This window comes from Numida meleagris, chromosome 4, assembly GCF_002078875.1.
Source record: "Numida meleagris isolate 19003 breed g44 Domestic line chromosome 4, NumMel1.0, whole genome shotgun sequence".
In the NCBI taxonomy this organism is placed as follows: domain Eukaryota; kingdom Metazoa; phylum Chordata; class Aves; order Galliformes; family Numididae; genus Numida; species Numida meleagris.
The window spans coordinates 63,775,314-63,801,038 of NC_034412.1; the positions used below are offsets into that span (position 1 = coordinate 63,775,314).

The following is a 25,725-nucleotide window of genomic DNA, read 5'->3' on the forward strand; positions in this document are numbered from 1 at the left end:
CGGGGGCTTAGCGAGCGCCCGGCGGGCATGGCCCGAGCCCTGCTGCTGCTCCTGATGGCGGGCGCCTGGCTGGGCCCGCGGCCGCCGGCGGCCCGGAGTCAGGAGGCGCCGCAGACCCCCGACTGGAGGATGACGCTGAAGACCATCCGGAACGGCGTACACAAGATCGACGTGTACCTCAACGCGGCGCTCGACCTTCTGGGCGGCGAGGACGGCCTCTGCCAGTACAAGTGCAGCGACGGTAAGGGGGACGAGCGGGACCCTTCCGGCAGCCGTCTGTAGCTCCAGGAACGGGCTCCGCCGTGCCGTCCTGCCCCGCTCCGGGAGCGGCGGCCTCCCCCGCCTCCTGCGGCGTGTGCGCGGAGCCGGCACCCGGCGGGCCGGCCGGCTGAGCCCAGCCACGGCCGTGTTTCCTGGCAGAGGGTTGCAAAGGTTGAGCTGAAAACATCACAGTAGTATTCTTGATTGCATGTAAAGGACGTTAGAGGAAGATCGTTAATTCTTCAAAGAATGTCTGGTTTTCTAATATAATCCAATGCACGATGTATCAATTTTAGTCATTCGAGGCTTTTTTTTTTTTTAGCTTGAAATGTAAAGTGAATATTTGCTCAGGTGCCTACTTCTCCTTTTATTATTTTTTTTAAAGTGTTTAGTTCTCCTAATTTGGTAGGAACTGCTGACATTCGGGTGCTTACATCAGATGTGCAGCTGGTGCTGTGTCAGGCCCAGCAGAATGCCTGTGCTGAGCTTTGACTACTAAAAATCGGGAAAAAAAACCTCTTTGAACAACTAGAAATCATCTTTTTCAGGATCAAAGCCCTTTCCTCGCTATGGATATAAGCCTTCACCACCAAGTGGTTGTGGATCGCCTCTATTTGGAGTTCATGTAAGTCCATTTGGGGGTTTCAGTGGGTGTGTGCATTTTTGTGTGCTGACTTTCCTTGAGGTGGGTGGTGTTTTTCCTCCCACTTTCTAAGGATGAGACAGCACCTGTATGCTATGTCCCTGCTTTTATTAGCTCCAGCACATGCTTTGGCAACAACACATGGAAAGTGTTAATGTTATAGGTAAACATAGCATAAACATTTTCATAGTCAACATCAATAGCGACTAGCTGCTGTACTGGCTCTGTCTGGGATGGGGTTAACTGTCTTCCTAGCAGCCCACACCATGCTTGCGATTCGGGTCTAAACCAGCATTGATAACACATCACTGATGTCTGTTGTTGAGCAGTGCTTGCACAGCACTAAGACTTGCTCTTGTTTCCTCATTGTGCCCAGCAAGTAGGCTGGGGCTGGGTAAGGAGCTGGGAGGGGACGCAGCTGGGACAGCTGACTCAGAGAAGCTGAAGGGATGTTCCCTACTGTGGAATATCAAGCTTAGCAATACAACAGTAGTGGATAGAGAAGGGGCAGAGAGGGAGAGGATTGGTTCCTGAGGGACAGGCTGGGCATGATACTGCTCCAGGGGGGTTGATGAGTGACTGCTTTTGCGTGGCTTATTTTGAGTGGCTTTTCCCTTTTCCGCTCACTTATTAAACTCCTGTCTAGAACTATGCATTTTCTTGTTTTTGACCTGCCTGTTGCCTCCCCTGACCTGTGAGGGGGCAGGGGTTAAGCAGGCAACTATTGGCTGCTAGCTGGGGTCAAACCAGCACAGCTTACTGGAGGTGAACAGCAAACTACAGAGATAAGTGAATGACAGCTGCTGATTGCATTAGTTTTTGTTTTCTAACTTTTATACTCTATCATATTCATAGGCTGTATCTTTTCTGTGTTATACGTTACTAATGGTGCATGTGGGATTTTCCTCACAGTTTGACATTGGGATCCCTTTGATGACAAAGTGCTGCAATCACCATGATAGATGTTATGATACCTGTGGCAATAAAAAAAATGACTGTGATGAGCAATTTCAGTCCTGCCTCTCCAAAATTTGCAGAGATGTGCAGAAAACACTAGGAATATCAGAGAACGTAAAGGGTAAGTCTGACAAATGCATTTTTTTGCCCCCAAGTCTAACTGAGCTTGTCTGGCAGAGAATCTTTTTGCAGCACAGTTATGCTACATTTCCATAAACTGATGCTGTTGCTGAAAGATGCCTTGTTCTGTCCCTCTGTATGCTGCCAAGACGCTCATGCAGCTGAGCAGTTACACAGCATAGGAAAATGATCAGAGTTAAAACTAACCTTGAGCTGAAAAAATAAGGCTTCCCTTCTAGGATTATCAAAACACACTGTAACTGTTGCATTTGGTGTAGTGTAGCTGAATGTTCACTGTTTTGCTGACTGAGTTCTAGATGTCTACTACATATAAACAGTAGGAAAATACTGAATTGTTTCCTTTTGTGAAATAAGGTATTAGAATAATACATTGTTATAGTGGAAGCAATTAATACTGTCCCTTAGTGAATACATCTTAGGTTTTTTCCCAAACAGCCCGTAATCCTATGATTGGATTCCTTCTGATTGTTGGCCCACATCTGATCAATATATGACACAACTGCGCTTAAGTTGGACTATGGTTCTTTTTCAGTAAGTAGTCCCACTGAGAACAATCAGTTTTTAGAGCAAGCCTGTGTTTGAACTTCTCAAATTCATGTAACTGCAGAGAAGTCATCATGTTCGTGCTTTGTCAGAACTGGTGAATATTTGCTCATTTCTGCTGAGCTGCTGTTAAAGGTAGCAACCTTCGCATAAATTGGGAAAGTAAGAGATGGAACAGTTCTTTCATCTTTCCAAGAGTAAGTGATGTTTTTAACACTGATAACAGTCCATAGCTAGTGAATCTTCTTGTGTGTTTTGTTTGGTACGTGAAAAATCTTAACTCACAATTTAGCTGATTCTGTATCAGTTGAATCTTTCTTTTGACCATCTTTTTGGTATGCCCGGAGAAGACTGCTTTTTAAAATTCTTCTCAGTTTGCCAGAGTCATGCCTGCTAGTTTTGTATTCTGTCTAAAGAGTACTTCTAACTGAACACCTCTTTGCTTGCAGCTTGTGAATCAATTGTTCAGCTGTTGTTTGATGCAGTTATACACTTAGGATGTAAGCCATACCTTGACAGCCAGAGAGCTTCATGTATGTGTCACTATGAGGATAAGACAGATCTCTGAAAGGCATGGATGTCCTGCAATTTGGAATGAAGTAAAACAACTGGAATGAAGCAAAACAACTGGAATGAAGCAAATGTTTTACACTTCTCAGGCCTGACACAAATGGTGGTGTTTTTTTTTTTTTAAAAAAAAAAAAAAGAGACTATCGTGAAGTCATCCGTAAAGGAGGACCAGTGCGTGAAGAGCAGGCACATGAAGACCAGCTTCAGCCCATCACCCAGGAGATCTCAATGAAGAGGTCGGCTGACTTACCGAAGACCAGGTCAGAGTCAGCAGCCAGATGGAAGCCACCATTTGGTATTCCAGGTCCACCTCAAAGCTCAGCTCTTTGGGGCAGCTCTCCTCATTGCAGACCACCAGCCAAATGAGCCTGATGGCTTTGAAGATGGGCAGGATGTTGCCCAGATAGATGTCCCTGAAGCTGAGCTCCTCCAGCACCTTCCCTGTCAACTTGGTCTGGAGCAGCTTTCAGACTCCACCTTAATCTTATTCATCACCCAGTTCCTGGCCAGGGCTATGTCCCTGAGCTCCCTGAAGAGAAAGAGGAAGATGGCACTGAGGAGGTGGAACATCTCATTGCTGGAGGTGGGATCTGGAGGGGGCTCTGGCTGCAGTGGTAGCATAGTGCTGGGCTCTAGGCCTGCAGTAAGAGCTGAGGCAGCCAGCGCTGATGCTGGGACTGGCTCTGGGGTTGCTTAGCTGCCTGGTGTATCATGTCATCAGCTGTCATCAGCTCTGGCCACTCTGGGAGGCTCCAGCATCTTCCTGTAGAGGAGCAGGAGCGTGAGGAAGCAGTTGGCCAGCACCAAGAACAAGATGTCATACACTAGCAGCATCGTTGCCCTGAGTGCACCAACACTCATGGCATAACGTTGAGAGGTGCCCCTGCTTGAGGACCCAGCGCCATGCAGGAGAGCTTAAGAAGCTGTCTGTGCCGCTCACTAGTTATGAGGTAAGATGAATGACTCATAGTCATACTTTGTTTTTTGGTGCATGCTTGGCACTCAGCTGTTGAACCAGGTGTCTTCTATCCATTCTTTCAGCCTCCCAGTTTGAGACAGATTTGTGGTTGTTAATCTGTCTTAGAGAGTGTTACCAGTACTGTTGCTCATTGTCTTCCTATGCAAGGCCTTATGTACAAGGCCAAGCTGAAGGAGGAAACTGAGAGAAAGAAAGAAGTGGTGGGGGGAGCACTCCATTACATGAGTACTGTCCCTGCAGCAGCAGTAGGGAGTCTGGAGGTTTTCAGGAAATGTGTAGATGTGGCACTTAAGGACATGGTTTAGTGGGCAAGGTGGTGATGGGTTGATGGTTGGACTAGATGATCTTGGACGTCTTTTCCAACCTTAATGACCTATATTAAACACTGACATGAATGTATTGGTTTGAAAGTCACTATGCTATTCTTCCTCCTGTTTAAAAAATAGAAAAAAAGTGTTAAATCTTCCTTGTCTTCTCCTTTACACTACAAGCTTGGAAACTGAAATCAGAGGCCTTTGGTGTATGTACATTCAGGGTATGCTATTGTAAAACACAAGTGCTATTTTCAATTTAAAAATATATATAAGGAATCTGCATAGTGGGGAAATCAGAGGTGCAGAAGAGTTGAATCTCAGATTATTTTTCATATAGGCCAAGTGTTAGGTTTCCAAGCAGCTGATGCATCTGATAGATAACAACAGGAAAGAGAGTTCCATGGAGTTAAAATAGCACCTTGAACAGTCCTTCACCATGACTAGATGCATTCAGGTCTCTCTGATGTGCTCCGTCCTGTGGGTTTGTTTTAAAACAAATGAACAAAAACACCCTAAGCAAGGTATATATATCTGCTCCATATAGTTCTGCCTGATTCAGTATCAAGCTTATTTCTTCAGCACTCTTCAGATCAGTATGTTGGTCCTTTTAAGGACTGACTCCTAAAATGAACAGTTTGTGACCTAAGGATATACTTCTGATTTGACAAAATGCTGGAACGTAGTTGTAATGTTACATAATTTTAAAAAGGATTCAAGCGTTTTATTTTTCAAATAAAACATTGCATTGTGTATTATATGCGTAGAAAGGATATACTGTTCAAAGAGGTTGACTTATATTTGTCTCATGGCACAACTTCAGTTACTGTATTCATGTTTGCTGCCATTTAGTCCCTTCTGATTGAAAACTAGAAGAAGGTTCCACGGATAGAGTCAGCATTCCCAACAAACTTTTTTATTTAAAATGCCCTCTGCGATGCTGACAGAAACTTGAGCTTGTATTTCTGTCATCTTTTCCCATGACCTCTGTGAGGCTGACAGACATCTGAGCCTTTATTTCTGTCATCTCTTCCATGTCTGCTGTAGCAGAAATCATCTGATGTCTGAATTATTTGGGGTTTGCCCTCTGTACTGATCTTTTGTTGCTAATCTACAGTTGTCAGACCTCAGTTAACTTTTGCATTGAGTTCTGTCCTGCTGGCCTGATTTGCCTTAGAAATCCACAGAATATGATTGAAAATCAAAATATTGCATCCATTAACAGGAAGAATAAACTATGCAGAAAGCCTAAAGTTTACTTAACTCATGGATTGTAATGTGATTTCTCTTCTGGAAGTATTTTCATATGTTTTTGCTTTACTACTTTTTTGTGGTATTTTTGTTTTGTTTTTCACTGAAGCTTACTGTATGTGACACAATATAAGTGTCTCATAAAATAAAATTCCTGCCAAAGTTCCTTGGCCATGCTTCCCGGTTTTATATTTTCCTATTTGTGGGTATGAAATAACATGGCAAAAGACACTGCTGCCAAGTTTTACAAAACTATGTCTGAAGATCTTGTGGTTCCTCTAAATTGAGGGAGATTTATTTAGTCATAGAATTGAAGTGACTCTGTATTACCCTGATTCTTTAAAATGAAAACTGTGATGCAGTGAGTCCAACACAATGTCATAATTCAACTAGGTAATTCAAGTAAAAGTGAGATTCAAATAAACACTTGAATGGACATAGAAGAAAGTTTTCACTGTTGGAAAGCACGGGGTTTTGTTCCTTTCTGTATTAACCTGTAAATGCACTATGAAAGCATTTCATAGTTTCCCTCAAACCATTTTCAATACTTACAGTACATTTTCAATAGGAGCCTTAATGGTGCTAAATAACACAAATGACACTTTGATAGTAGTGCTAGTAAATCAAAGGAAGCATTTATCTTCTTCCAGAGAGCCTTTGACTAAGTTTTGCCTGTAGAAGGAATCCTTGCTTATAGTTCCCTGAAAATTGTACCAAACACATTTTACAACACTAAATCCTAAACTACGATCTTAAAATGAATTGTAGATATTGCACTCTGGATTAGCAGTGTCATTTAACACATTGAGACCTAGGCTGTCTGCTTAGGGCTGCAGAACAGATTGCTGCTACAGAGCCCCAGGCTGGGCTCTGCAGTTGCTCCTTCATACAGAATTACTGCAGGCAAAAGGTGTAAGGAGCAGCTCTAATAGGAGCTGGGAGAACTGCGATTCACAGTTTGCAAAAAAAAAATTGAATCTGCTTAGTAAGAATCTAACTGTTTTACAGCATAAGAAAGGCACTAAAGTCTAGTAATAGTATCCTGCTTTGACTGAATGCCCAAGAAGAACTTAAACAATTTCATCTTGATCTCATTGGCTGCTAGTGGGTTGAAGACAGCAAGTCCAAACACGGGAAAAACAAGTGAAGGCAGCGAGAAATACCCATTGCTCCCTCAACCACAAGGAAGCCACCTTGTCTAAAATGCCTTATTTGTGCAACAGACGTGTAAAACAAGTCAGACGAGATAAAATACCTAAAATCCCCATCCAGAGCCACCTCCTCCTGTGCCTGTAGCAGCGCTGCTCTCTGGGAGCTGACTCACACATCAGTGCGCCCCAGAGCTCACTGAGCAATGGGCCAGATACGCAATTCCGACCCGTCCTCGTTACAAACCTGTAAAGCTCAGGTACAGAAGGATGGGTTTGGGCATTGGCTTCAGTTTATACATCATCACAGAATCATAGAATCACCAAGGTTGGAAAAGACCTCCAAGGTCTTCCATTCCAACTGTTCATCTACCATCAATATGTCCCCACTAAACCATGCCTCTCAGTACAACATCTACACAGTTCTTGAATGCCTCCAGGGATGGTGACTCAACCACCTCCCTGGGCAGCCCATTCCAGCACCTAACCACTCATTCAAGGAAGAAATTTTTCTTAATGTTCAAGCTGAATCTTTCCTGGCACAACCTGAGGCCATTCCCTCTTGTCCTATCACTAGTTATGCAGGAAAACAGGCCGACCACCACCTCACCCCAACCTCCTTTCAGGTAGATGTAGAGAGCAATAAAGTCTCCCCTGAGCCTCCTCTTCTCCAGACTGAACAATCCCAGCTCCCTCAGCTGCTCCTCATAAGGCCTGTGCTCCAGACCCCTCACCAGCTTCACCGCCCAGGTCTAGACACACTTCAGTGCCTCGATGTCTTTCTTGTAGTGAGGGGGCCAAAACTGAATACAGTACTCGAGGTGTGGCCTCACCAGTGCTGAGTACAGAGGGAGGATCACCACCCTGCTCCTGCTGGCTGCACTATTTCTGATACAAGCCAGGATGCCATTGGCCTTCTTGGACACCTGGGCACACTGCTGGCTCATGTTGAGTCAAGCATTGATCAGCACCCCGACGTCCATCTCTTCTACAGCCTTCCAGCCACTCTGCCCCAAGCCTGTGGTGTTGCCTGGGGCTGTTGCAACCAAAGTGCAAGACCTGACATTTGGTCTAGTTGAACTTCATCCCGCTGGCCTCAGCCCAGCTATCCAGCCTCTGTAGAGCCTTCTTAACCCCAGGCAGATTGACACTTCCTGCCAGCTTGGTGTCATCTGCAAACTTACTGAGGGTGCACTCAATCCCCTTGTCCAGGTTATCAGTAAAGATATTGAACAGCACAGGCCCCAATATCAACCCCTGGGGAACACCTCTTGTGACCGGTTGCCAGCTGGATGTAACTCCCATTCACCAGCACTCTCTGGGCCCTGCCATCCAGCCAGTTCTTTACCCAGCAGAAGGTGTACCTGTCCAAGCCACAGGCTGCCACCTTCTCCAGGACAATACTGTCAGAGAGTGTCAAAGGCTTTGCTGAAGTCTGGGTAGACTACGTCAACAGCCTCTTCCTCATCCACCAGGTGGGTCGCTCGATCATAGGAGGAGATGAGGCTGGTCAAGCAGGACCTGCCATTTGTGAACCTATGCTGGCAAGGCCTGATCCCCCCATTGTCTTGCACATGCCACGTTATCTCCCTGAAGATGATCTGTTCCATAATCTTTCCTGGCACTGAGGTCAGGCTGACAGGCCTGTAGTTCCCCAGATCCTCCTTACTGCCTTTCTTGTAGATGGGAGTCACACTGGCAAGCCTCCAGCCCTCTGGGCCCTCTCCAGTTGACCAGGAAAAGGCAGAGGCTGCCCACACACACAGCCATTCGCTGGGTGCTCTCCCCAGCGCCTGAGCTCTCCTCACAGTTAGGCTCACCAAAGAGTACTCATGCAGTAACAGACCGAGGCTGCAAATTTGCCAACTTTCTAATTTCTCAGGGCTTCATACACGAGAATGTGGGTAACAGAAGCCTTACAGCACGGGAAACTGTGCGTGCCCAAGCCTTCTGGCAGAACGCTGAGGAGCCTCGGCTTAGCTGCACCGCAGTGCCTCACCAGCCGCACGGCGCAACCCTTTCGGGACCGCGCTCGGCCAAGCGAAAGCGATTCCGAGTGCCCTCGGGGAGCTGGGAGACGGCCCGCGGCCTGCGCCGCTCCCGCCCCGTTTCCTGCGGAGGAGGCGGGGCGGCACACGGTGGACACGGAGCCGGGCTCTCGACATGTCGGGCGCGGAGCGGTGGCGGGCGGCAGGTAGGTGTGCGGTTGTGAGCGGCAGCCCCCCTACCTGCCCGACAGGGCTCTGCGGGCTGAGGGCAGCGGCGAGGCGGGGCCCCGGGGGACGGAGCTGCGGGACCGCTGCTGCGCTCTGCCGGGAGCTCGGCCTTCTCTTTCCGTGCGCAAAACAAAGGAGGGGGGGGTGGGGAACAAGGCGGAAGCACAGGTTTGCACGGGGACCCGGAAAGAAAGTACTGGAAGTCAGATTACTGCTGGAGATAAGTGCGCTATCAGTGCAGGGGTGGGAGGGAGGAGGCCGTGGTATCGGGGCTGAAAGCTGCCGGTAAGAGGCGCCTGCACCGCTGCGATTAGTGTTCTTAAAGTAAAGCTGATAGATGACTCAGAGCCAGCCGCCAAAGCATTAGTTTATTCAAAATGTAACTACTGATTAAAATGCATCCAGGGAACGTGCAGCCAGATCCCAGTGTAATTCAGTGCATACCGGAGTTTTAATTCCTTTAAAACAATCTGTCTTCGCAAGATGTAAGTCAAGTAATCTCTTTGAGAGCAATCAGTTTTTACCCTGTGTAAGACAAGCAGATGGTTTTTCATACACCACTTTTTTTGTTTGTTTACCTGAGTGAAGCTGCTGTGTGCCAGTGGCAGTGAAAAGCTCAAGGCTGGAAAATAGCTAAACAGATTTAAAAGAACGAGTAAAGCATCTTTCCCAAGTTTCCTTTGGCTCAGGCATTACATAGTCTTTCTGTATCTACATGACAGGGTGTTCTGTCCAAAAGTTTGACTTTAACCATTTAAAAGTCTGTTGAGGGTTTGGGGAGTGTTTCTTTCCTCTCCCTCTCCTTTAAGTTGAAGCAAAAGTATCAGACAGATCTCAGGTACACAAGCAAAAAAAGTGTAAATTTAAACATACAGATCTCTGGTTCATATTATAAACAAAATCACAGGCGCAAGTGTTGCTGCTACATTCTATCTCCACTCGTTTTCATCACTTCTGTCATTAGTCTGACCTGCATGTTGTTTCAAGCAAACTGAAATAGCTTTTTATCCATCACGTCACTAGTGGTATTTGCAGGACCCAACACTTGAAAGCATGATCAGTGTTTACAAATGGGAAGTTTGTGTGTAAATAATAACACTTGAAAGAATGTGACTTCCTTTGAGCTGTCTCTCAGTCTCCTTTGCTATGGATCTCAACATAAGGGCTTCTAAAGTCAGTTCTAGACCTTCGAGATTACTCTAGTGTCTTCATGAACATGTCAATCAATATACACGTTAATTCATTTTGTGAAAGGCTTTAGTGAGATGTGAAAAACAGGAACAAAAACTAGGAAAAAGTAGAATGATGTATACAAAATAGTTTTAAAATATATGTATATGTGACCATGTCTTCTGCTCTGATTGCAGACCACGTTCAATTGGACAGCAGACCTACATCAACCACCACAGGTACAATACAGCATATAGTTTTCATAATGTGGTAGTTACTCTCTAGTGATAGTAGTATTGATAAGAATGATATGATATGATATGATATGATATGATATGATATGATATGATATGATACGATACGATACGATACGATACGATACGATACAAGAAGAGCCCACTGAGATGTTTAAGAAAAAATACTTGAGTATTTTGGCCTGGCCATCTGCCAAGCCTTCAGTTTTGCACCCTCCCAAGATATGCAGATTCACAGTTGTTTCCACATTGTTACCTTCATGTGCATTCTGTTACTGGAGATACTTAATTTAGCAGAAGAAAAGGTATAAATCTTGCATATCTTCAATTGTTGTTACTAATACATATGGTTATACTACCTTCTTAGCTCTGCTTAGGCAGCACCTTCAGTACTGTGTTCAGTTTTTGGACACTGAGGCCCTGGAGCATGTCCAGAGAAGGACAGTGAAGCTGTGAGGGGTCTAGAGCATAGGTCTTTTGGGGAGCAGCTGAGGGAACTGGGATTGTTCAGTCTGGAGAAGAGGAGGCTCAGGGGAGAACATATTGCTCTCTACAACTGAAAAGTGGTTGTGGTGAGGTGGGGGTCAGCCTCTTCTGTTGTGTAGAGGGAATGGGGCTGGGGGTCAGCCTCATCTCCTGCGAGAGCGAATGGCCTCAAGTTTCACCAGGGTAGGTTCAGGTTGGATATTAGGAAAAATTTCTTCAGAAATTCAGAAAAGAGCAGTCAGGTGCTGGAACAGGCTGCCCAGGGAGGTGGTTGAGTCGCTGTCCCTGGAGGTGTTCAAGAACAGCACAGATGCAGTACTAAGGGACATGGTTTAGTGGGGAAATATTGGTGGTGGGTGGATGGTTGGACTGGATGATCTTGGAGGTCTTTTCCAACCTTGGTGATTCTATGATTCAGTGATTCAGAAGCTACACCCAACCTCAGAGAATGCTCAGTTTTGTGTTAGCAGCACTACTGAAGTTTAGAAAAAATACCAGTGTATTTTTAGATTATGTAAAATCCTAATTATTGAGTCAAAGAGACTGTTTAAATATAGACAGCTAACTCCTTATGTATTCAGAGATCGTTATTTATGATTTATACTTAGCTGATGTGTGAATGAGCTTTTAGTTCATCATTCACACTAATAGCTCAACTTTACGGTTGGATGCACAAGTTCAATTTTTTTCCTTTAAAGATTTGATGGCTAAGCCACTTCATTCTTTCTCCAACAGATGGAAATCAGAACATGACAGAAGTGGATGCATTTGATACAAGGTACGGTTCTGATGGCAGTGACGGAGAGATGGCCTGGTGAGGTCAGCTGAAAGTTTCCTGGTTTTCGTTAAGAACACAGCTGGATTACTCACTCAGCCTCACCCATTTACACAACATGTTTCTAGTTTTAGCAACATCAGGTGTAGAACTATCCTTCTTATAATGAAGGCATGCAGAAAGGAGTCTTAGGAGTGGATTCCTATTATGTTAGGCAATCTGCAGAGACTGTGGCAAAAATACCATCACAATCTATGGATAGCTGCAATAGTGTGTAACACTATTATAGAGAATATAGTCCTCTAGAGAGAGGGTAAAGGGACAACGAGGTAGGGGTTCCATGAATTTTTCCTGCTGCACCGTGCAACATTGTCTAGCCCTGGAAAAGGTAAACTACCTGGCTGGTAGCTTCCTTTACCTTGCTCACTCAGTGAATACAGCTGAACAGAGGAAGAATTATGTAGGGAACCGTCCTTTAATGGTCCTTTGATGGCTCCAAGGACATAACTGTCCATAAGCCATATATCTTGCTAACTCCTAAGGAACAAAAATTACCAGAATCTGAACAAACTCTGGCACTGGCACAGGTGAAATATCATTCATAATTACAGAACTAAAGTTTAGCATTTTTGCATTTTATCATGTTAAGTACTCCAACTGGGGAGAGTGTGATAAAGCGTCCCACTTATTTTTCTGACTAGTTTTCCAGCAAACACTTTAGAAATCCCCAGACTTCGAGCAGTTATCCAGAATTCCTGCTACCTGTTTGAATTCTGCTGCAGACATTATGAACAGATGTTTTAAGGAGCTGCTCATAGTAAAGTAGAGAAGCAGAAATACTTAATGAAACATTTTGGTCGCTTTGTAGTGAAACGAAAGCATTTTGGAATAAACTGTGATCATTAGGTAACTTTTGCATGTGAGTATTCTGAACTTTTTCTAGGAATTGCACCAAAACTGAACATTCTGCAGCAGGAAAAGAAAAAAAAAAACAACAAAAAAACCAGTAACATGCCAAATACAACAACTCTGCCTACCGACAGTTCTAGGGCAGCATGACCTGGACTGTCATTCTGTACACCTACAGTACAGGCCTTATCTGTTGTGGGGACCTATCATCAGAAGTATTTTAGCTTCTGTTCCTGCACTGATGCATCCATCATCAGAAGCAGCACTATTTGTCCCCCTAAATACAGCCATGCCAAAGCCTGGAGAGGACCCTTTGGGTCCAAGTGCACAGATCATAGCATGTTACTGCAGACCTCAGTGTTGTGTTTGCTCATAAAACAATAAAATAACTGTATTTTACTCCAAACATACAAGTGCTCTATACATTTGTTGCCTTGATATTTAAAATTTCTCTACTTAGAAGCTGGGTTGGTCATTTGGGCTTGTGCCAACACTGTCCCTCAGCTTTAGGGCTCTGCTGGTTGCTAAACACTGATCAACAGCTGTGCCATCATAGCTTTCATTTTGATGTGTAAATAATACAAACTTGTTCACTTCTCGCAAACAGTATGTAGACTACCTCATCAACCAGTATACAGTATATAGGCTGCTGTTCATGATGTAACACAATTGGGTTAGAAGAACTGGAAGAAAATTTCACACAGTTAAACTTCCAGATAGATACATACACACCATACAACTCTGCTTAAATAATATTTAGCTAAACATGTAACATGGAGAATTGGAGCCAAATCTGAAGTGCACTCTTATATGCCTTAATGTGTTATTAATGTGACAGCCTCTTGAAAACAGAAAATACAAACATAGAGAAACTGTTCAATAATACCTGACAGATCCTTTTCCCCAGCTAATGCCTGTTTTTAGTGAACTGTTTAACATGCCCAAGCTTTTCAAAAAGACTTCATGATTTAGGTTCTTTCTAAAATATTGCACATTTTAAAGTCTTGTCTTCTGAAGCTGGATTCTCAAAGTCTCTAGTCAATTACAGCAGTCTCAGCTAGCAGGAATACAGGAAAGGAATTCAGTTGGCAACAAACTAACTCATCAAGAAAATTTTCCATCTCTGGCAACAGACAAACACTTGACCCTGCGGAGCAATACAAAATGAACCATCAAAGAAGAGGAGTTGCGTTAATCTTCAATCATGAGTACTTTTTTTGGCATTTAAAGCTGCCAGAAAGACGTGGGACTTCGGCAGACAGAAACAATCTGAAACGCAGGTAAGAAACTTGGTTTTTCTCCCCCAAAGCTTAAAAAAACCTGAACTTCAGACATTGAGGTCAAATAAGCAGCTACCTAGATCTTACATTTAAGTATAGAAGAAAATATTTTGCAGACATAAGCATCTGTGCAATCTTGACAAAAAGACATAATTAAAAAAACTTAGAGGGACATTCCTGCATGTCACAGAAACTGCTGGCACAAGTCACATGATTGCAGTGAGTCCAGACCTCTCTTAGGCCAAAGTCTTCAAAGTAACTTGAAGTAGATACTACATCTGCACTGGACACCAGTTTGAGTCCAAAATCATTTTCAGTTGTGATTTTTGTAAATAAAGCGTAAACATGAATATTAGCTATCTCATAATGAAAGCAATTGAGTTGGTAGGAACCGGTATATAATTTGAGAAAATGTTTTTTCTAATATGTATGTGTTTTAACAATAGTTTGACAGACCTTGGATTTGATGTCAGAATTTTTGATAATCTGAAAGCAGAAGATGTACTGCAGAAAGTTCTTGAAGGTGGGAGACCATACATTAGTTATGTCTAACTATTCATAGCAGAATTTCTAGACATATGTTTTCCATTCTCTATGCTCATCTAACGTAAAATAATTTTTGTGCACAGTGTTTAACATTAAAAGGGTTTAAGGGTTAAACTTCAGATTTTTTTACTGCAACATTGTGCAGAGAGCTAACAAAGTTGCCAAAAGGGGAAAGAAGTTAACTTTCAGCTGGGAGAAGTTAGTAACATTCTTCTTTTTACTTTCAGTGGCCTTATCTTGAGTCATGCTTAATCATTGTACCTGCAGATCTCTGTAGTCTTATGCTGTCTGAAAATACGGTTCACTTGAAAAATGACCGATCTGAGATTAAATTATATAATACAAACATGCGGTATTTTTTAAAGGCGGAGATCACTGTTTAGTTGTCTAAATGCACTTGATATTTCAGCCTCTCAGGATGACCACAGCAATGCTGACTGCTTTGTTTGTGTGTTCTTGAGTCATGGTGAGAATGATCATGTCTACGCATTTGATGACCAAATCAAAATTGAGACAATCACAAACATGTTCAGAGGAGACAAGTGCCAGAGTCTGGTAGGAAAGCCGAAGATATTTATAATTCAGGTAAGATGCTGTCAGTGTACATTTAATGGCAGAGGAGAAAGTATCATCAGTTTTTGGAGAAAGTTGTGTGTAGCCTCAGCTCATTTAGTGGGGTTATTGGTGGTAAGTGGATGATTGGACTAGGCGATCTTGTAGGTCTTTTCCAACCTAGCTAATTCTATGATTCTATGATTTCCTCCCATTCACACCTTGTATTCATAGGTTAGGCTGAAGAAAGTTATCTAGCTTCCTTACATTTACTGTTTTCCCCCAGGCAAGTCCCTTTACTTGATCAGTGAAGAACTTTATGTTTGTTTTTGTTTTTATTTTCATGACCAATACTCAACATAGAATTGTTAAGGTTGGAAAAGACCTCTGAGATCATCTATTCCATCTGTCATAATTGGCATCTCTGGAAAATGTAAAGAATCATATTAAGGCTTTGTTGTCACAAAAATACTGCTGGTGCTAAGCGGTCAAACAAAACCCATACAATAACTTCCTATTTCGCTCCTTGGTTCAAAGGATTATGCAAGCCGGAAAGGATCTCAGGAGGTCTGTGGTCCAACTTCTTGTTCAAAGTAGTAAGATAAGGGGTCAGTCCACATTTTTAAGGGCCCATCTTTATTTAAGTTACAATTAGTAAACTCAAACAAGAACTTGACCTTTAATAGACTGTGATTCTAGTAGTTATAATTACCTTTTTCCAAATGAAATGACTTAGGCACAAGGCTGCTACAAATATCAGCATATTGTTAATTAATTTTTCATTAGGACTTATTCAGCTTTTTTTTTTCTAAATCAGATGCCAAAGATGGAAAAATATTTAAGTATTTCAATTTTGTAATAAAAGTTGTACTTGGAAATATTTATATGATACTCATCAAAAAACTGCAGAGTAAACGGCAAGTACAGAACTTCATCATTGCGAAGGAAAGGAAATTTTCATGTTTCTTTCTTTTGTGATAGCTCTTGCCTGTTGCCTGCTTTGTACATTTTAAGTGTGCTCTTACTTTCTTTTTCTCTATGTATACTCCTTCTGCAACACAGACAATCCTGGGCTTATTTAATGGCTTCTCATTAAATAAATAATTCTGCAACATAATAGCATATAAGGATGGCTGTGCTTCAGAGCATTTATTCAATGCTGCATTGTCAGCTTGAGGGAGGTGATCCTTTCTCTCTCCTCAGCTGGTGAGGCTGCATTCAAAGTCTTGTGTCCAGTTCTGACTCCCCAGTACACAAGATGCAGACTTACTGGAATGAGTCTAGTGCAGGGCTGTGAAAATGATTAAGGAACTGGAGCATCTTTCATATCAGGAGAAGCTAGGATTGTTCAACCTAAAGAAGAGAAGGCTCAGGGGGATCTTATCAATATATATGAATACCTGAGAGGGGGAGTGGGAATGAAGAGGAAGCCAGGATCTCTTCAGTTGTGCATAGTGGGTACAAATTAAACACACGGAACATCTCCACACAAGAAAACACTTTTTTACTGTGTAGGTGAGCAAACGCTGGAAGATTTTGTGCAACCTTGGAGATACTCAAAAGCCAACTGGATGTAGTCCTGAACAACCTGCTTTAGCTGACCCTGCTTGAGCTAAGGAGTTTGAAGTATATGAACTCAAGACATCCGTCCAATCTCAACAATAATGTGGTCGTCTCAGAGCTTTTATTGGATTTCATCACTAATCTTTTAATTCATAGAGAACTACATGGGTCTTTATGAATCCACATGCATGGTTAATGTGGAACATAACAGGAGTCCTCTCTGTTTAGAAGTATCACAGTAACACAGATCAGCTTCACAGAGGTGAAAGCATAATTATCCTTCTCTCCCCACCAGGCGTGTCGAGGTGACAAACATGATGATCCGGTTCTCGTTCGGGATTTAGTAGACAGCAAAGATGAAACCACTGTTAACCAGACTGAAGTGGATGCAGCTGGCATCTATACCCTGCCTGCTGGTGCAGACTTTATTATGTGCTATTCTGTGGCACAAGGTAGAGTTCTATTATCTTACATCTGTGTGTCTGATATTTCACTATGACAAGCTGGAACACTTCCTCATTTTACAGTCAAAATAATGAGTACAGTTCTATGTCATCTGTTTTGCCTCTCTGTTAAATGACATCTGGGAAGGAGCCCCATATGTTGAGGAAAAAGTAAAAACAAACATTCAAAATTGCAGTTAATTTGCCAAACAGAATCATTCTCTTCATAATTTTACTGCTGAGATATCTACTGACAACAGGCATTCCCCTTTTCTCCAAGACTGTGGTATTCTAGAGGCTTATCTATTCCCCCATACTACATGGCTGTGCTTCCTAGTCCATTATCTGTCTTGTTCTCAGTCCCATCTGCTGTCATGCAAATTGCAGATACAGTCCTGTGGACAATAAGCTACCAGTTCCTAAACTGTATTCCTCTTGGATAGACACAATAAGAGATATCAAAGCCATTTCCTTCTACAGTTTCCAGTGAAACTGCATAACTTGACATGGTAAGATTTACATCCAGTAGTAATTCCATTAGGTGAGGCTAGCAAGGAGTAACTCTCGTGAATGTTTTTCAGTGGCAATAGCTACTTACAACTGAATATAATTTTATGTTTCTGTTCTACAACAGGTTACTTTTCTCACCGCGAAACTGTAAATGGCTCCTGGTACATTCAAGATTTGTGCGAGGCACTCAGGAATCACGGCTCTTCCTTGGAGTTCACAGAACTTCTCACTGTTGTTAACAGAAAGGTTTCTCATCGCAAAGTGGATGTGTGTAGAGATATAAATGCTATAGGAAAAAAACAGATTCCTTGTTTTGCTTCAATGTTGACAAAAAAATTGTATTTTCATCCAAAATCTAAGTAGGCTGCTATTTAACAATTACATTCTTTAATGCTCACTGCAGAAGTGAGAAAACTATCATCTTAGATTGAGAGATTAATACTCTATAAGATTATTTGCAAAAACACTGGGATCAAACCTTACAGTTTGTCTATGCAATAGTTTTTAAAATCTTAAGGCAAATTTAAAACTAATATTACAGCTCTGTTCATCTCAGGGAATTTGGATAAAGTTTACTGGTGCTAGATCCGTAAGAGGTGCTCAGATTTTATTAAAATTGGTACTCTAGATAACTTCTAAGGAAAAACAAAGATTTTTGCTTGATTTATCAGTTTAATTATGGCACATTTTTAACTATTTCCAGAACTTTTTAAACACCGTATTCGGTTAGCTTCTCTTGCTCCAAGAGTACAGTTTACAGGAAATACTTGTGAGGCATATTTTTTTTTTTTATATGTGTACAACAGTGTCCATCATCTAATTTTTATGCATTTATTGAGGGTGGAGTTTAAGATTTTTTTTTCCCTCTCAACACTAAAAATGTACTTCATTCCTTGAGTGCAGTCGTAATTCTAATGCAAATAAAGGGCTTCTTTTGCTGGCACATAATTTTAATTTGTGCCCCAATTACAGCTTGCTGGTGCTTTGCATCCTCAGGGGAAAGAAAGCAGTAGTGAATAGCTTGCTTTGGAATAGCATGACTTTGGGTACAAACACACTCCTTGACAGGGGTAAGCTCATCTTGTACACATCACTAAAGCAAACGATTTATAGATTTCAGGTTCACTTGCAACTCTTCTAGCTGTCTTTAGGCAGCTCTGCAATATACAATATAAGCAAGCCTTAATACTTCAAGTCTTGGTGTTGGACCAGGCTCTGCCTCCTCTGGGCTCCAGAGATCAGCGGCACACTTTCATTTTGTATACAGAACTGATAATACACTTGACATCATAGGACATTACAGGTTGCTACTACTGCAGCATTAGTAATCACAATACTTAATAGAAGCAATTTTTAAAATTAATTTTTACATTATTGGTACATAATGCTTAACTCTAGTGGACAATGGAGAACTCAATCTGAGGAATGTTAAATTCATTTTTCTGGGTATAAAATAATTGATTTACTGGCTCTAGTTAAATCCTTTCATATACTGTGTTCTAAGTCACAGATATTAAATCTTAATATGGCTATTTTGAAGCTTTGAGTAAATCATGTATATGTGAATGTTTTGGTAAGTTCTTTCAATAAAATGCAACAGTAAAACAAATAATTTTACAGTAAATGAGTTTGATGTATGTGTCATTTTTCCAGGAACACTGACTAAAAAAAAGCTTACTTTTGATGCAAATCTAACCTCCACCAATGGTGTTACACCAAAAAAATCATAGCACAGAAAGCTAGGAAAAAGAAATGAATAATTTTAGGAAAAAAAAAATCCATAATACTTGATGCAGGAGTTAATTACTTGCGGAGCTAATGGTCCGAAAAAGACAGCCCTCATTTTAGAGAGAATTCCTCTCATTTTACCTGGAAGCAGAATGCCTCCATTTTACTAATATGACTTGACAAATATCTGAAGAACTTTGCTTCAGCAGTTTCTTTATAAGACCGAAATCTAAAGCAAAAAAAAACAAACCCAAAGCCATTAAGTGATCAAACCATTTTTATAAATATTTATTGTAACTTTCAAAATTATAGTGGTAAAAAATATCCAGTTTCTGCAGGGTAATTAAATGTTCCTATCAACTTGGAAAAGACAATTCTAATATATACCAAAATTAAGTCAGTCCTTGTTAGTAATTTCCTGGATTGGAAGTCTGAGGTGCAGAGCTTGGCGCAAACGCTTCAGAGATTCTTCTGCCTGCAGTGGGAGAAAGAATGAGTTCATCTTCTGCGGCCACCATTTTTCCCTCTTTCATACATACAGTACTTCTCCTTTCTCAGAAGACACTGGTCTTATACAAGCAACAGGCTAATCAAATGGAGGCTGCTCAACCTTTACAGGCCTACTCAGGTCATTCAACCAGTTTCCAAACAGCAGAGTGGGTGCTGCTACACCACTTTCCCATACCCTCCCCAACACACAATCCAAAGTATTATTTTCTTGAAATTCCACTTATAAAATTCATACTCACAGGCTTTAGGAAAAGCAACAAACTCTAGCCCGGGCACATCCAGCCTGCGTGCCACACGCAGCCCAGCCCAGCCCATCCTGTGGCTGGCCCCTGCCCCATCACCATGGTTGCAGCTCTGTCCCACTGAGCAGCCCAGCCCCAGGTATGCACCCATCGCTCAGCACCAACTGAACCTGTGTGTGCCATTGGCACTGTCAGGGCTGAAACCAGGGCATGGGGAGGGTGCAGTGCAATGCTGACTCAACTGATTGCAAATAAGCTTATGCATTGTGATACATTGGCTAAACACAGTCCTGTGAAGAGTGAGAAATATGCAGCCATGCCTTCCGCTGTGATAAAGAAATTTGAGAAAAAGTTTCAAGGTTGCTGAAAAAAAATCATCAACTTTTTGGTATATTTGCGATTCTATTTTCAGTTGACATAAATACATTACCTGCCAATTTTCAAATGGAAGATATAGCATTGCAATCAGATTTTCAAGTCTAAGAAAAAATTGACCGTATCTCTTTACCAGACTTTTGTAAGTCTGAGAAAAATATCCCTCAGTTCGCAGTCACACCTTATTCATGTCATCACTTTTGGCAGTATGTACATTTGTCAACAACTGTTTTCAAGGATTAAGCATTCAAAGAGAAAAATGTCACCAAAAATCTGACGAATACCTTGAGACCTCACTATGAATTGCAACAGCTTCCACTGAACAAGCCTGATGCATTAAGTTTCACAAAAACATGATCAAATATCCCACTGATTTTACCATTTTGTTCCCTGTTTTTTATCTGAATATTAAATTAAAATAAGTTTTGTTATTTATACACATGAACTATACTATATAGTTTATGAGGGCTGCTCCAAAAGTAATGCCTACTATTTTATGATGTTGGACCATGATGTCAGAAGTGGATGTCAGTGGTATGGCAGTAGAGGTTGAACCTTCCCACCAGTGTTCCATGACATTTTGTTCCAGTACGACTGATGGCAGCAGAGGGGCAGTCTGACAGAACGGTGTGAGACATGAAGTGCATACGAAGCAAAGGTGTGTTTCTGAACTTCTCTGTGCAGAAAAAAATGGCACCCAGTGACATTCATCGATGCTTGCTGAACAGTTATGGAGACCCAACAGTGGATGTGAACAGAGTGAGACAGTGGTGCATTTCAGCAGAGGTGACAGTGACACTGGATTGCCTCTGCCCGTGCAGATTTTGAGGAGCGTGGCATGCAGGCTCTTGTTAATTGCTGGTGAAAATGCATAGCTAATAGTGGTGACTATGATGAAAAACAGTGTTTTCTAGCTGAGAATGTCCTTATTAAACAGCGTTATTTCACTCTTTGTATCAGTTGTAGTTTCCGTGGGAATTCATAGAAGGCATAACTTTTGGTGCAACCTATGTATTTGCAGCCCAAAACAATTCTTCTTCACTCAGTGCAACCCAGGGAAGCCAAAAGGTTGGACATCCATGCTCTGGCCTTACACCAAATGCAGCTTATGAAATGACACCCTTAACCGTGGGTCTTGAACTAAAATTAGAGGCACTGTCAATTCTTTAACGACACACAGAGCACAGGGTTGGAAAAATGGTATATGGAAATAAGAACTGAGGAGTGGGATTGCTACATTTCTTTCCATGAAGATCACAGAGTTTTCTCCAGGCATGCACACCACCTTTTATAGAATACAGGAGACTGGATGGAATTCTAAGCCTTTCACTTAAGGAGCAGGATTAAGCTGTCAAATGCTGAACTCTGCAAGACTGTCTCCTTCCAAGGAGGGGGAAAGATTGTGTTACTACAGAAGTGCAGCAAACATGCAATCTCTAAAAGCAATGCAGCTATTCTATTAAAATGGCTGGAAATATGACATATTCATATATGGGGAAAAAAAAAAAGGATTTATAGGGCTTGAAACCTAACTTATGTGTTTGAAATTTAACTCATGAAGGTCTCCTTTTCTGATGAAGTACTGAAGTAGGCTCCATGTCAAAGGCAAACCTGGTATGGTTATTTAAAAAGCACAAACTGGTTAATAAACAATATGCTGTTCTGAATGTAAGTAACAAACCCTGAGGTCAATTTTCCAGCTGCTGAGAGTTTACTGAAAAAGTCATTACCCAGAGGAGACCACATTATTTAAGAATTGAATTTAAATACCTCTGCAAGTTCTTCTTTTAGCTTGTTATACTGCTCCACATTAAAATGTTGGGCTTTGGATTTCTGGTAGAAGTAGTGGAGGAGCTGCCTGTCTTTAGCATCAGGGTAAATGTAGTCCTAGTGAAGAAAGGCACATATTTGAGGTTAGCAAGAAAAAGGAGACCAGGCCAGAGAAATTCAGCCAATTATTTATCTAGTTCCACAGGCATGTACACACATGAGCACAAATATCTGTAAGTGCTATTAAGAGACATAGGTATGCTCTTATTTGTCAAGAGGGCCCTTTTAGACATATGGTAGAAATCATTTTTATCATGTCTAAAGTAATTTTCTATAATAATAAAGACATAGCTTGAGCCCCATGACTGAAGCCACCTGAGTAAATGGACATGACTTCCCAAGGAGTCAGAGGAAGTTCAATTACTGTTTTTTCAAAGAGTTACTTGAAAGTCTCAAGCAATCATGCCAACACAGATGTTTTAAAAAGACAAGCAGTAATCTGTATAAAGAGATTTATGTGTATCTAGATACATAAAGTAGGAATACCTCTGCCCTTCTTAAGAATCAGTGAGAAGGAATAAAACTCACATTCAGAGCCAGTTGCTCATAAAAACACGTGCCTCCCCTTTTCACAAATGGAACATGATACCTCATGAGGTCTATGGAACCACCAGTATTATGGAAGGAAGCAGTAGCAACTCTTCCACATAACTGCTTAGTAAACAAAGTTTTTCATTACAAAGGTTGGACATCAAGATGTCTACTTTGGGAGTAAAGCACAGAGCTAAAATAAAAAAAAAAGAAGCATTCTTCAAAATCTTACAGGATTTCAGGACTAGCCTGTATTGTGCAGCTCAGTTAAGGTCTGGGTGGATTCCTTTTTTTATATTATGTTATTATTCAGTGATTTGCTTCCTGGCCACCTGTAAGGCAATATTCATGAACTGGCACAGAACTACTGGTTGTTCTCCCTTTACATCAATGAGCCAGGTGCAGTTTACTATTCAAGATGACCTACAAAAATTTAAATAAAATGTCAGATTTCATTCATCACTTCTCATTCCCTGGCCTATGAAGTTTTCCAGGTAGTAGTTCTGCTCAGTTCTGCAGTGCAGCTGTAACAGTACTTGACTTGATAACATAAGGCATTCATATTCAGTCCCATCAGAATTCAATCTCAACTCCCCCAACCTGATGGCAAGGCTACTTAACTAAATTACATTTTAATCAGAGTTCAAGCACTAGGATTTTCAGTTTCTGTACTCCTTCTTTACAATACTCCAGATATTTACAGGAGAGGGAATCACCTGTTTAGTAAGAACAAAGTAGGCATAGAAAGCCATGGCACTCCCATAGGTGATGAAGTACGTGACTGGCTCCATGATGTCCCACGAATAGACCCACCATGTGAGCCACGCCAACGCTCCACCTTGTGTTGACATCAGAGCTAAACCAACCCATAGAAGCCTGGAGGTCTTTGCATCAGCACTGTCCATAATTCTGGCTTTCATCTAGGGAAAAGGAATAAACACAGGAACCTGTTCAAACAAACTTACTTGACGAGCTCATCAGTTGCACTGTTTACTCCTTCTGGGCTAGATCCTTTCTCAGTGCTCTCCTCTTACAGACTTACCTTGTGAAGAAAGAAAAGGACTGAAATCCAAGGGCAACCAGATCTCCTGGCTACTGAGCACCAACAGATGCCACTGTTAATATTCCCTTCCCACTGCCTGAGATTAACATCTACTGGATTTCTATTTATCACTAAAGGCAGGTCTTGTTAGCAGTGAGGTTGGTCCTCACACACAGCAGGTCTGAAGCCAAGGAAAAGTTATCTCATCCTGTCAGACTCTTCATTCCTTCCTTCAAGCTGCGTTACCTTAACCTGCCCCAGATCAACATTTATAACTTCCTTTCTTAGATTACAGCAACCATTAGTCCATACAATCTGCCCTGTTGACTTGGTGACACAGGAAACTGTAGTCTAAGCCACAGATGATTTTTAAGCTCACTTTTTTTTTTCCTGTAATAAGTATTCAGAACTCATACAGCAACAGGTGACTAAGTGGATGTTCAATTCCAATGCCAGCCATGCTAAGGCTTGCTCCTGATAGCCTTCTCCAGCTGTTGTGGCTCCTACCCAGGGAACGTGCACTGCAGGAGAGAAAAATAACTGACCTGAAAGTTATTTGAACTGAGTTTGAACTGATGTTGTTTGCATGACAAAGCAGACACCCTATGTATCCATGCTGATCTTTTTCTATCACAGGACTTACTCCTCATATGAGGAAATGCTTTTGCATTTAAAAACAAAACAACAATGAAAAAAAACTCTTTCCCTTCCAACCTGTTCAAGAGGCATCAGCTGTTCTTTCAGGTGGTCCAGTTTTTGTAGCAATTCTCTCTCTTTCCTGATCTGGTGGTCTTCTAAATGCAGAGCCACAAACAGTCTGTGAACCAAGGATTTAATATCTTCCATTTCAGTAGCATGCTCACTACTCAGCTTATCTGAAGAGAAAGTGTTTATCATTATAAAACATTTCAAGAATCTACCCTTCGTTGTTCTCTCTCCTGAACTGAACTCCAGAAAGCAAGACAATCCAATGGTACAAAACTGAAGAGAAATTCTTTTCTTCAGAAAGGTTCCAATTATCTGAGACTTCTCATGCCTTTCACTAGATTAAGTGAGACAATCAGAGCTATTAAAGCACGGCTCTTACCTTTTACAGGAGTTGACACACTGTATGTTGTGTTGTTGATAACAAGTTTAAAGTCATTCATCAGTAAGACCTCCATCAAGGTTGCATCAGAGACCTTGCTACCATCTGCAGAATAAGATTTAAGATCATTCTAGTCATAAAGAATCTTAAACATTAGCTGATGTTTATTAATGTTTGGAAGGGAACATTGGAAGAGTACTTTCAGTAAATCTTGTAACTGATACTAAACATTCAGGAGGAACATATCAGTGCAGAGTGTACACTTGAATGCTTTCTCTATCAGCATCATTTGGGCAATTCTGTCAGTTTCATTAGGCTTTACTATTATTTTTATACTTTACTATTATTTTTACTACTATGTAGTCTCCAGTGCTTTTCTCCAATAATTGGCTTAGGTTGGAAATTGACCTGGTTTGGGCAGACTTGATTTTCAAGGGAGAAATAGCGTTAAAAGAGCTCAGCTGCACAGGATCTGGCTCTACACAAGCTTAGCAGACTGCCCCTCTGTGTTCCATACATTTCTCAAACTTAATTACACCATGCTCTTCAGCATTAGTACCTGCACAAAGGACGATATGACTGAAAATCTTGAAAATTCACATACACAATTATGGCCTTGGAGCAGGCACATGAATTTGAAAATGTTATTCCCCCAAGCATCTCTCACTCCGACAGTAATTAAAGTTTGTATAGTTGATCATAAAGAAAGAACTTGCAAACGTTTCTCAAAAGAAACTTCCTAAATCGCTGCTCATGAGAATGTTCCCATGAATCAAAAGGAACATGCATCTGAGTAAGCCTTCAGAAAACTAGGCTCGGGGCTTATTTTCAAGAGTTTCAGTGGATGTAAAAATCAGGCTTGTGAATACAAA

The 25,725-nt window shown here is 41.7% G+C and overlaps 3 protein-coding genes across 15 annotated transcripts in view; 2 read left to right on the top strand and 1 right to left on the bottom strand.

The window, feature by feature from the left end:
* On the top strand, positions 7 to 5,826 carry PLA2G12A (phospholipase A2 group XIIA). Its single transcript, XM_021396460.1, has 4 exons — positions 7 to 241; positions 810 to 886; positions 1,817 to 1,982; positions 2,995 to 5,826. Exons 1-4 carry the CDS (start codon positions 28 to 30, stop codon positions 3,111 to 3,113), a joined length of 576 nt encoding a protein of 191 aa, XP_021252135.1. The 5' UTR covers positions 7 to 27; the 3' UTR covers positions 3,114 to 5,826.
* Positions 8,697 to 19,132, top strand: CASP6 (caspase 6). The gene is made up of 8 exons (XM_021396455.1): positions 8,697 to 8,998; positions 10,388 to 10,429; positions 11,666 to 11,708; positions 13,748 to 13,894; positions 14,341 to 14,417; positions 14,850 to 15,025; positions 16,851 to 17,007; positions 17,633 to 19,132. The coding sequence occupies exons 1-8, from the start codon at positions 8,968 to 8,970 to the stop codon at positions 17,869 to 17,871; spliced, it is 912 nt and encodes a 303-aa protein (XP_021252130.1). The 5' UTR covers positions 8,697 to 8,967; the 3' UTR covers positions 17,872 to 19,132.
* Positions 17,657 to 25,725, bottom strand: part of MCUB (mitochondrial calcium uniporter dominant negative beta subunit) — a 40,162-nt gene continuing 32,093 nt past the window's right edge. For 11 of the 13 annotated variants that reach the window (XM_021396450.1, XM_021396451.1, XM_021396449.1 and 8 more), the window contains 5 exons: positions 24,854 to 24,958; positions 24,481 to 24,641; positions 23,441 to 23,644; positions 22,134 to 22,250; positions 19,510 to 19,711 (listed from right to left, as the gene is read on the bottom strand). In XM_021396450.1, the coding sequence (XP_021252125.1) occupies positions 19,634 to 19,711; positions 22,134 to 22,250; positions 23,441 to 23,644; positions 24,481 to 24,641; positions 24,854 to 24,958 (665 nt within the window). In that variant the 3' untranslated portion in view covers positions 19,510 to 19,633. Of the gene's footprint in view, positions 17,795 to 19,500; positions 19,712 to 22,133; positions 22,251 to 23,440; positions 23,645 to 24,480; positions 24,642 to 24,853; positions 24,959 to 25,725 lie in introns of those variants that run through there. The other 2 variants (XM_021396442.1, XM_021396447.1) reach the window with 2 other exon arrangements.

Excerpts from the sequence above, each read along its gene's own strand:
- PLA2G12A (XM_021396460.1), top strand. The coding sequence starts at position 28 with ATGGCCCGAGCCCTGCTGCTGCTCCTGATGGCGGGCGCCTGGCTGGGC. Across the intron at positions 242-809 it reads CCAGTACAAGTGCAGCGACG|GATCAAAGCCCTTTCCTCGC; the intron begins GTAAGGGGGACG and ends CATCTTTTTCAG. Across the intron at positions 887-1,816 it reads CGCCTCTATTTGGAGTTCAT|TTTGACATTGGGATCCCTTT; the intron begins GTAAGTCCATTT and ends TTTTCCTCACAG.
- CASP6 (XM_021396455.1), top strand. The coding sequence starts at position 8,968 with ATGTCGGGCGCGGAGCGGTGGCGGGCGGCAG. Across the intron at positions 8,999-10,387 it reads GGAGCGGTGGCGGGCGGCAG|ACCACGTTCAATTGGACAGC; the intron begins GTAGGTGTGCGG and ends CTCTGATTGCAG. Across the intron at positions 11,709-13,747 it reads GTGGATGCATTTGATACAAG|ACAAACACTTGACCCTGCGG; the intron begins GTACGGTTCTGA and ends CTCTGGCAACAG.